Genomic DNA, 12,046 nt, shown 5'->3' on the forward strand with positions numbered 1-12,046 from the left:
TCGATTCCAGCAGATGCTCTTAAGAGGATTTTGCTTGTACCAAATTAAAGATATCACAGCACAATTGCTGCCTCGTATTAGGAGAACTGACTGAGCTCTGGGGCTCTGTTCATGCAGTCTTAGCGTATGTAGGAATGTTGACATTACTTGATTTATTGTACTTCCATAGACAAAACCAGCTGAGAATCTATTTATAAAAAAACATAAATTGTGATAAATGTAGTTATCATTTACTTTATTTTATACACAAGTCATATAATTACAAGCTTTGGTTTGTAAAATTGATGACATGCAAAGGGATTAAAACATACCGCAAGCTTTGATAAAGCAATGCTTCAAATGAAGCAAACCATTAAAAATATGCATACATAAAAGCTCTAGCAACATTGTTAGTGATGAAATTGGAAGAAAAAAACATAAGAGCTTTTTCTTCATTTAACATCTTCTGGCAGCATCCAGGCACGGAACTCCCGTGTGAGCATCCTTTGCTGTACCCTTCCTCCCTGTCTGTAAGAAACAAATGTGTCAGCTGGAGTAGTTGAATGTGGTTAAAAGGCTTTTGTCTGACTTATATCAGCAGGAAGTGTTTTACCATAGGATGGAGCTTAGTTTGGCAAAATGATTATTTTTTTAATTTGGTGCCCATCCCGCAATGCTAAAAGGGAAATTCGTCATAATTATTAGCACAGTTTGAGGAGAGAAGGTATTGGTATGTAGTCTTTGCCATGTGGTATCCCTGTGGTGAACTCGGGGAACTGGAAGAGACCTCTGAAGGTCATCTAGTCCTTATAGTTCTTCCTCGTAAGGTCAGCACTGAAACCACCCAGATTTGAGATTTTACTGCTTCATATGGATCAGATCCCTTGGGGATTTTTCTTTGTAAGACTCAACAGGGCCTGATGTCTTCCCGGATCCATTTCTGTTACAGAAATTCAGAGTGATGGTAGATCACTTTAGCTATTGAGTAGCATATTTTGAAGTCCGATTTCTAAAGTTAGGTTTTTGCTGCCACATATTCTTTGAGTACACATGTACATGTGTGTAAACATGAAATAGAAAATCCATTTCAGTCTGATTTAGCTAAGAATCTGAGATCTCAAGTTTTTAAGTTTTGCACACTTTTTCAAAACTAGAAGATCTAATAAATGCTTTGGAAAAGACCATAGCATGAAGACATGATCCATATGTGTTGGAGAATCTACACTTGAAATTCAGGCCCAGAAGAAATCAGAATTATGCAATGTATTATCAACCATAGATAAGCTAGAATGCTAGTCTGTCTGCTATTATCAGCAATATTGCAGCTATTGTTGCTTTTTAACACAAGTGATGAGTGTGTTCAGAAATGCTAATGTCACTTAGGTTTCCATGATTCTTCCAGCTAAAAGAAAAATGCGTTGTGCAACATGCGGTTTCCATGGCACTGAGCATTTTTCTTTTGTTTATTCCTCCAAGGCAGCTGGAGCTCCTTTAGCTAAAAAAAGAAAACTTTTGGCTGGGCAGAGATGGCTTAAGGCTAAATGAGAATTGAATAATCCAAGAAAATGAAGCCGTTGAAAACAAAAGGCAAACACACAAAAAAACACGGAGTATTCATATGCAAGAAATCTGTTTCCTTTACTGAATGCTCTGAGCCCACCACTAATGCTGGAACCTCTATATGTTTCTGTCCAGCACCTTGTGCCACCATTTATTTCTCCCTTCCAGTCTTTTCTTCTAGTTGCATCCAAGGATCCTTGGTCCTCCAGGTCACTTCTCCTTCATGAAGATTAAGAGAAGAGCTTTGCATCATCTGTAGTTCTCTGGAAACCTAACTTTTTTTTTTTTTTTTTTTTTTTTTTTTGCTATTAGCTTTGTCTTTCCCTGTGTAGCAGAGTTGGGTGGTTGGTTCTGCATCTCATGCAGCCACGCTGTTGCTTGTGCTGGCATGGTGCTGATGTAGCTGAACAGCATATAACCACATATGTGAAGGGATTAATGCTTTAATTGTATTTTTATATATATATATATACACTTTTATATATATATACACATATATATATAAAGGAATTAATGTTATATATATATAAATATATATATTATTCCTTTCTTCCACCTCTACCCCAAAGTATTTTTAACCTAGATCATCTTGCTGATTTTTTAAAACTTATTATTTTTTTTGAGGAAGCCTGACTATCTTGTGGATGCATCTCATTTTCTCTGCACTTATCTAAGCACAGTTGCATTTACGGGTGATGCAGGGCAGATGCTTCCTTTTCTGCATCAGTCTTGCAATGAAGCTGTCCTTCATGGAGCACTTTGGGCAGCATGGTGGTGCAGGTACTCTCCCATTCCTGATACCATACTAAGAACCTCCTAAAAATGTTATTTGTGGCTAATAGATGCATACAGCATCTACAGCATACAGATGCTGTACGTGAGAAATTTCAGTTTTACTACATTAGTTGCAGTGCCAGCTGCTGTTGAAAGCTTGCCAAGGTAGGCATGCACCAAAAGGGTCAATAAAAGTGCTTTTCTGTGGCTTTTCTCTCTTTGAGCTCTCCTCTTCAGAACTTGTTTACCCAAAAGTGTATATTGAAATGTGGCCATAATGCAGTCTGTCATTTTTATTCTGTATTCCAAGGCAAGGATGAAAAGCATCTGATTGGGCTCAGCCTCCCCTTCTCCCCTTTGGTGAAGTGGTGGAGATACAAGCAGCGTGCACCAGGGAGCCTTATTTTTGGTCAGCTTCCCATCTGTCTTCTCTTTTCTTGAAATCGTCGAGTATTAACTTTATGATACTGTAAGGAGAGTGACTGCTTTTTTTTTTAAATTTTCATTCTGTACTTTCCCATACGCTTGAACAGCAGACTCTTATGTTACAAAAACAAAACAAGAACAGAAAAAAGTCATGAAAAACTTTTATATGAGAAGTATTAGTATCAGAAACTGACCATATTTTCATATTTCCACATGGCTCTAGAAGGAGAAATGTCATGCATGTCCATGTGAAATATTCTTATATTTTGAAGAACAAAATTCTAGACCATCTGCCATCTGCAACCTCTACTTCACTGTTGCAGACCTGTATTTTTGTTTGTTTGTTTTTGGGTTTTTTTTTTGTGAGACTCTTTTTTTTTTTTCCCCAAGGAAAAATTTAAACTTAAGTATTTCTCATTTAGGACTGAATGTTTCTATGGGCTTCAAACCTGCAGAGGAATTTTAATCAGGCTCTTGGCCAGAAAACACCATGCAAAAAACGGATTCCTGGATGATGGAGAGATTGGGTTTACTGAAAGATGCCAGAAGTAGTAATACATCCTCTTTTTTCTACTTTTTCTGGCAATGGTAACAGGATGAATTGTTTGAAAATAAATATATGTCATGTCGTATTGCACCACAATACAAAAACTTCAGCTTGTACCTGTTCACAGTTAGTCAACTGAAGAAGCCAAGGAGTGTAATTCCTTGTGTTTCTTGTGTGTTTTTCTCATGAGGCAAACTCCTAATATTAAAAGTACTCTGCTGAAGCCCCGTAGGATGAATTCCATTTAATGACCAGACATCTGTGCAGTGGGTTATGGTAACAGAGAGGAGTGGAGTATTATTCTTGTTTGCAGCTGGAGGTGTTTTCCATCAGTGAGTAGCACTTCTTGGGCAGAAGCACACAAACCAGAAGTGTTTTACACCTTACCCTCTCTCAGGTATCTCTTCAATGGCCAGATATTTAAGTGCTTGTGGTGTACACTCCAGAGCACATGAAGTAAGGCTAGCAGTGATGGGTCCCTGGAGCTATAAAACGATAGGAAATTTGCATGAGAAGGTTTAATGGTCTGGAAAGTCACAGTAAAATGGAATCAATATGAAGGTCTGTAAAGAAAACTTTTCATGAGCGTTTTCTACATTAGGCACTGCTCAGAGCAAACACATCAACTGTGAAAACTCAGTGGACCTACTGATTTTAAAATGCAGTGTGCAACTTCCTTGATGGGGCAAATATACAATGTTCCTGGGTTTTGAGGCATTGATTTATATTTAAATAACTGAGTTATTTGTATGGAAGTAGAATGGCTTGCGATTTTAACCCATTGTGAAGCGGTTGTGTTCTGGAGAGGAACAAAATTGAAAGGGAATGTATTAATTTCAGTTCAAAATATGATTCTATTCCCTTTTGCTTTCTTTTTTTGTCCCCCTCAAAAAAATCTTTTAAAAATATAAGCAGAAATAGAAAAGGGAAAATACAGGAAAAATAACTTGTTGGAAACTTAGACTAGAAATCATTGTTGATGATCATGAAAAAAGTCTTTGTGGAAAAAGAATTGTTACAATCAGCAGCCAGAGCTAAGAGAACTGAAATTGAGGCATCTGATCTGAACACACAAGTGTGCAGGCTTTAGTGTGTGAGTTGACCCGCAGACCGATGCCATGTTCAAAGTTAAATATATTATAGGTGGTGTCCAATTTTCTTGCTCCCCTGTGCCTCAGCCAACTAAATTGGCAATTTTTACCAGGCCAAAAACTAACTGCACCAACAGGACAATACTTGACAAGCTCTACATCAACTTTTAACACAGATTAATAGCTACCAGTCAATTGGCAGTGGATTATCTTGAGGTGAAATAAATCCTCAAACCACTTTTCAATGTACTCCCTTCCTCTAGTTCTAAAAGCACTGTACCCTCTGCGTCAGTGTACGCTCTTTGGATGAAGACTTCTGGGCATAAACATCAAGATTTGTTCCAGTGTGTGGCTTTTGTACTCAAGAGTGGTTTGTGTTCTGTTTCAGAGTTATGAGTTCTTCAGGGTGAAAAGGCACTTTGTTTCGTTTAGGGTGGTACTGTAAGGGTCAGATGCAAGAGCTTGGTTTTCCAAAGAGTCCAATTATATTGGATGCTTACGTGTCAAGGAAATTACATTGAGGAGCTATGAAAATCTTTAGATGCCTGCTATAAGGAAATGAAATGCTGAAAATCAACTGCAAGTTTTCTTTAAATCAAAATTCTGTTCTAATGTAAACATGTGACTGGACTATTTCAGGCTGACCAGAAAAGACTCCTTCTTCCCCTGCTTATCATTTGACAGTGATAAACATCCAGTAAAAAAAAAAAGTTTTCCTTTTAATACGCGTCTGATTAAACCTTTTTGTCCTTGGGTATTAAGCATTTCCTTTCTACAGCAAAACCTTCTTCTGTTCCATCTTGTATGGACTTAAGATGAATGGTGATGTTGGGGTAGATAAGTTTTTCTTCATTATAACTAGGCCCATGTTAGATTTCTCACAAAACGTTGGTGAAGAGCCCCCTTCTTAATGTAAGTATCCAAGCAAAAATGTGTGGCCAACATTGCTACCTCTTAAGTGCATGCTCTGCCTGGAAATTGCTAGAATAAATAAGTAATTCTACACATATATGCACAAGAGTTAATTTTAATGGCAAAAAAGCTAATTAAGTGATTTTATGAGTCCCAGTTAAAAGTAATTATACAGTTGAAAGTGCTTTACGGAAGTTAATGAGACAGACAAATCTGATAACAAATTACCATCTCATCATTAGCTTCCTTTACTGTTAATTTAATCCTAACATTGCAGGACACTACTCTGCAATGTGTTGCGTTCCACTGGGCCCAGCTCTGTCCCCATGCCCATCCATCTCTCTCCGTGTGGAGCAGGGGCACAGAGTTCATCCATTCAAATGAATACGAGTGGTGAGAATTTGGTGTTTCAAAAAAGTGAGGGTGGTATTAGGAAACCAGCAGCTCTAACTGGAATCAGTGAGCTATTTCCTTCTGATTTCACTGTTATTTATCCTAATACTAGAATGTGTACCTAAATGTGAAATTCTGTTATAAAGCTGAGAATACAGATGCATAAGTATTTGCTTGTCCTCAGTAGCATTTTCATGCGTGCACACAGCAGAGCGCTGAGCAGTTCCTTGTATGTAGGACCTGTTTTGGTTGGAAGCACTTGTCTGTAGGTCATCATGAAGAGAAAACAAAGGCAGAGCGGTTTTTTTCTTTTTACTTTTTCAAACAGTGATGTTCAATTTATGTAGGGGTCTTCAGGGTAACTATTTCTTCCTCAGCCCCGTAATCATCCAGTGCAGCAAAGCAGTGAAGCAGTGGGGTCGCTGCCCTTGGAAACTCCTTTGCCTGGAAGGAGTGTGGCAGGGAGGGATCAAGAAATCAACCAAATAATATCTGATGTTTATGGCCCTGTGAGCTGTAGGTTGCTATCACATCTCACAGCTAATGGGAAAGTTTGAAGTAAGGTAACTGGGAAGATGTGACAGAATTGTCACTATTGTCCCTGCCAGTCTCCTCTTCAACTTAGAATGAAATGGAAGCTCGCTATACGCTACTTGAAAATGAATTTGCTGAGAATGAGGAATTTGATCAATGTATCTAGTTCTTTCTGCTTTGGCCTCTTCGCCTTCATAAGGACAGAAACCTTATAAATAATTACTTTTGGTGCTAGAGTGCATTAATATTACGAATGCATTCTATTTTTTATTTATTCCTTCCACTTCAGTGGATGATGTATAGACTGCACTTATGAGGGAAAATGATATAAGAAGATATTAAAACAAATTATATGTGCCGAGGAATACCAAGATTGATAGCAGTGATGTTAGTAAATTGTACATTTTATTCAGTGAAATCTGCTCCTTTTTACAGTCTTTATAGCACCTAGCAAATAAACCAGAAATAAAGGGTATCATTAATTGTGTCCATAGATATTACAGTGAACTGGCTATAGAAATGTCTGCTCTTGAGCTACATCTGTTTTTTTCCCTTGATTCTTTTTTTATTTTCCTTTCTTTTTTGGGGGGGTGGATGGGTGGGGAGAGGAGTGGTAACAGTGTGTTTTTAAGCAGACTCTAGAAATACAACAATTATATAGAGTAGTTTCACTGGAGCAAGAGAATGAGCTGAATTTTTTGACAGTATTCAAAATATGATTTTACCTTTATTTTTTTGGCACAGGGACAGAAAAAAATGCTTTTAATATATATATATATATTTTGTGAAGCAAGGATACTGTGGAACATCGATCAGGTCTAATGTGGTCCAATCCAGAGGTTCAGACAAGAGCAGCCTGATCCTCCCTGAGAGGACTGTACCAGTGAATACTCTGAAAGAAGGGGTATGTTTCTGTAATACATTTTACTTCTCAGTGACTGCCTGCCTGACCCTTTTATGTCTACTGTAAATGCGAAATAACTTACTGCAATAGAGGGTGCTCACATTTCTTGTGAAGTAAGGATATTCACTGTGGCAATCAGCATGGTGCAGGTGATATTTTATAATTTCAGTCTTATTCCACTTTTTCCTGTTGAACTGTTCTACAGACAGTAGACGTATGAGACTCTAATCCATGTAGCAGTCCATAAAAACATCCCCTACACTAAGGGATCCCGTCAGCTTCCCAAAGTTATCTATGGGAAGCAATAAATGCTTTTGTAACTTTCCTCCTTTCTTTCTGTCTGTGCAATGGGAGTAGAAGGTCCCATCCCTGCCGTTGGAGGTGACACCTCTGCAGATGGATCCTCCTCTTTGCACCATTTGTCAGATGCTTGCAGCAGCATTTGCTCACGCTTAAGGATTTGGAGGGTGGAGAAGATGGATTTAGAGAAATAAAGCCAGCTGAGAGTTGTGAGCACTTGTTGGAGATCTTTCATATAAATTATGAAAGATGGCTCCAGTGAATTATAGCCATAGGCTTTCAGATAATAAGCCTTTCAGGAAAAAATAATGAAACTAAGTGAGTTCCAGTTCTGAGTTTGACTACCAAAATGAATCATAATTCTAAGTTCTTTTAAAACTTCCAGTATGGTTTGCAAATTTTTTGGATGCTGTTGAGACTAAGCCTGATAATAGTTAGCCATTTTAAATGTTTTGGCTACTGCTTTACTCCTGGCATGTTCCTCTCCAGCAAGTTGCTGTCATTCCCGTCTGCAATCCATTGCCCACTGCTATCAAGGTCCAGGGACTGTCATCTGTTACTGTCAGTTTTTGGGCAGCTGTCCCTCATTGAAATTCATAGTGCTAGCAAAAGCCTCCTCTTCCAAGGTAGCGCTCCCTTCCAAATTGATACAAATGGTCTAACAAGCAAAATCTGTCTGCATTCTCCTTTTTCCGTTTCCTGTTCATCCTTGGAAACATTAACCTTAAATCAACACAGGTGTTTGGGGGAGGTGATTCAGTATCATTTCCTGCAGGTTGGAATAAAATATATAATTCTCATCTGGTAGTCATAGGGGATAATGTGAAGAAACCACTTCATGTTTCGTGAGTGCTTTAAGTGCAAGGCAAAATTTTGGGAAAATAACCACTGCTACTATTCCTTTAGCAATTCTTTGCCACAGTTGCACTTCTGTTGCAGATCGATACCCCATCCACAATTAATGACTCTTTTTGCCTGTGTTTAGATCACAAAGAGTCTATTTCACCATTGAGGTTCTCCTGCAGCAACTAGTGAATGTGCTTCTGTTCATCTGTATCCTCTTGTTGTCTTCTGCCAGTGTTTAACCCATTCTTCCAGGCAGTACATGCTGTCTTTGTACCTATCCCACTTCCTTCATGTAGTTCAACAAATCAAGTGAAGGCTAGTAGTTGAATAGAAACTTCTCCTGCCAGCCAGATACTGTACAGCAGCTAATGATACAGGTGATAAAAGAGTTGGAGAGGAGTACAGCTGGAAAGGCTTTGGAGGCTGCAAAAAGGACAGGGCAGGTAATGCGTGACCTGGGTCTGAGGAATGACTGAATACTCCAGGAGAGTTTTGTTCAGTGAGATACGTTGTGATATGGTGTGTATAATTATGAATGGCCCAGACAAAAGAAATTATAAAATGGATGATTGTGACTTCTTCCAATATGAGAATAAATAGAACTTCAGTTGGGCTTTAAAGCAAAGTGAAGAATAGAGTGGTCTTTAGTTAAAGATCGCATTACCTTTGTTGTACACAATAAAATTTTACAGGGGTTCAAAAAGTTGATCTGATCTGATACAGTCATTCATATATTCCTAACATCCAGTATTTCTAAGCTTTGAAAAATATAAATCTTGTCATAAAGAAACCCTTTTTTTTCCTATCACAGCCATGAGCAAAGTCCACAATTGTATTCCCTGTGTTTACTTGCATCTATTTTATATGATTTTTAAATATAAAATGAACCCTCCCCATCAAAGAACTCTAGCTGAAGGACTGTAGTAGTAGAAACCTCCAGGTACAATGAGATTTTATTACTTTGCAGTACAGTTATTCACAGGGTTCTCACATGTCTGCTCCATTTGGAATCCATTGAGCATATCAACTACAATTGCATGGTAGATTCCATTCAGGTTAGGTTCTGCTGTATAAGAAGTGTTTGAAAAATGGTGCCTTATTTCAAGAGGGACACCAAGAGTATTACATAATTGTATCTAAGTTACTGCCCTACATCAGTATGACTTGCAGAATTCTGTATGAGGGTTATTCGATATGTTGTGAGATCTTTATACAAGACAGATGATTGTTTATTTCACTGCTCTTGTCTAGAATCCATCATATTTTCTGTTTTCCTTTGCAAATATCATATGTACTATAACAATCCCCCAAATCCACAGTTTTCTCCTTTGTTATGTTCTGAAAACCAGTAAAATTAGATGGGGTCCGTTTGCAGGCTGTGAGAATTACTGTTAAGCTGTTTCAAGGAAGCCTCTGCCTTTAGAGGCTTTTGATGTGTTTTCTGTGCTGCTTTCTTAAATACAGGTGTCTTAGTAATGCTTGAAGTGGTTCAAAACCTGTAGTTTCTTGTAGCTATTACCAAGAACTAATGGCAGAGTTTCTAGGATAGGTTTCCATACAACATAAATGTATTTCAAAGAGTAAAATTTTTCTGTTTCTTCAATATGCCAAATCACTTTGTTTGTAAACAAAACAGATTTTATGCAACATCGTTCTAAAAATGTGTGTGAAATGTGTGAGTTCCTCACATAACAGCCAATATTCAAAACACAGCTCTGAAGTGATTTTTGCAATTCTTTTAATGGACAAAAGTGAATGAGTGGGTACCTCTGTCTGGGTATGAATCGATGGTGTTTGCTAGTGGCCCAATCATGCTCAATTGTATTTAAGTACAATTTTAAATAAGTACCTTTGGTTATTTATGTTTTCTTACAATGTTTGCTGCAGTTGGAGCTTTAGCGTGCAGTTCTATCTAAGACTTGTCAAAAGCAGAAAAGCAGGAGGCATTTTACTGAAGTCAACATGTTTAATGTATAACTGGTGCTAAACTAATTTGAGCTGACAGACCATTTCCATGCTCTTTCAGAACTTGCTATGTTGTCATCAATGCATTCAGGAAAGGAAAAAATATTGCTTGTATATAACTGTTTCATAAATAATAAGCAAGGTTGTTTTAAATGCCTTTGCTAATGTATGGTAAATGGAGATGTGGGTGTTTCCTTCTAATGCTGGATGAGAAAGCTATGGAAGATATTCATTAACTCTCAGCTATGAAAGCATTCATCATGTTTTCATGTGTTTCTGTGTTCAGAGAGACGCAGTTCATAGAATCATGGAATGGCCTGGGTTGAAAAGGACCATAATGATCATCTAGTTTCAACCTTCCTGCTCTGTGCAGGGTCGCCAGCCACTAGAACAGGCTGCCCAGAGCCACATCCAGCCTGGCCTTGAATGCCTCCAGGGATGGGGCATCCACAACCTCCTTGGGCAACCTGTTCCAGTGCATCACCACCCTCTGAGTGAAAAAATTCCTCCTAATATCTAACCTAAACCTCCCCTGTCTTAGTTTAAAACCATTCCCCCTTGTCCTATCACTATCCACCCATGTAAACAGTTGTTCCCCCTCCTGTTTATACACACTCTTCAAGTACTGGAAGGCCACAATGAGGTCTCCCCAGAGCCTTCTCTTCTCCAAGCTAAACAAGCCCAGTTCCCTCAACCTTTCTTCATAGGAGAGGTGCTCCAGCCCTCTGATCATCTTAGTGGCCCTCCTCTGGACCCATTCCAAGAGCTCCGCGTCTTTCTTGTACTGGGGGCCCCAGACCTGGACACAGTACTCCAGATGTGGCCTGACAAGAGCCAAGTAGAGGGGGACCGCCACCTCCCTCTCCCTGCTGGCCACTCCTCTTTTAATGCAGCCCAAAACATAGTTGGCCTTCTGGGCTACAAGTGCACGCTGCTGGCTCATGTCCAGCTTCTCATCCCCCAGGACCCCCAAGTCCTTCTCTATAGGGCTACTCTCACGTAGATCTTCCCCCAGTTTGTATAAATACCTGGGATTGCCCCGGCCCAAGTGCAGCACTTTGCATTTGGTCTTGTTGAACCTCATTAGGTTCTCGTGGGCCCACTTGTCCAGCCTGTCCAGGTCCCTCTGTATGGCTTCCCTTCCCCCTGCTGTATTGACTGCACTGCTCAGCTTGGTGTCATCTGCAAACTTGCTGAGGGTGCACTCGATGCCATCGTCTATGTCACTGATGAAGATGTTAAAGAGCACCGGTCCCAAGACCGACCCCTGAGGGACACCACTTGTGACCGGCCTCCACCCTTACATAGAACCATTGATCACAACCCTTTGGCTGCATCCAGCCAACCAGTTCTTAATCCACTGAGCAGTCCATCCTTCAAATCCATACCTCTCCAATTTAGAGAGAAGGATGTGGTGAGGGACCATGTCAAAAGCTTTGGAGAAGTCCAGGTAGATGACATCTGTCGCCCTTCCCCCACCCGCCAATGCCATCACTCCATCATAGAAGGCCACCAGATTGGTCAGGCAAGACCTGTCCTTGCTGTCTGTCTCAGATCACCCCTGTGTATCGTATGTGCCTTAACATATCTTCTAGGAGGATCTGCTCCATGATCTTCCCAGGCACAGAAGTGAGAGGTTTTTCATTTCCATTTTTCGAAGCACACTTTGTTGTAAAAGTCTGGTAACTAAATTATTGGAGTTTGTGTCTTTGTGATTATTCTGCTTAGGCTTGTTACCTCCTAGGTCATCTGAACAGTGAGTTTTTGGTAGAAATTAACCGGAAAATAACCTTCAGCATGATAAATATTTGTATT

At 39.4% G+C, this 12,046-nt stretch overlaps 1 protein-coding gene across 1 annotated transcript in view; it reads left to right on the forward strand.

Annotated features, from left to right (window-relative positions):
* Positions 8,635-12,046, forward strand: part of ZNF804A (zinc finger protein 804A) — a 38,091-nt gene continuing 34,679 nt past the window's right edge. The window contains exon 1 of the mRNA XM_021398769.1: positions 8,635-8,709. Within this exon, the coding sequence (XP_021254444.1) occupies positions 8,635-8,709 (75 nt within the window). The remainder of the gene's footprint in view (positions 8,710-12,046) is intronic.

This window comes from Numida meleagris, chromosome 5 (assembly GCF_002078875.1).
Source record: "Numida meleagris isolate 19003 breed g44 Domestic line chromosome 5, NumMel1.0, whole genome shotgun sequence".
In the NCBI taxonomy this organism is placed as follows: Eukaryota; Metazoa; Chordata; class Aves; order Galliformes; family Numididae; genus Numida; species Numida meleagris.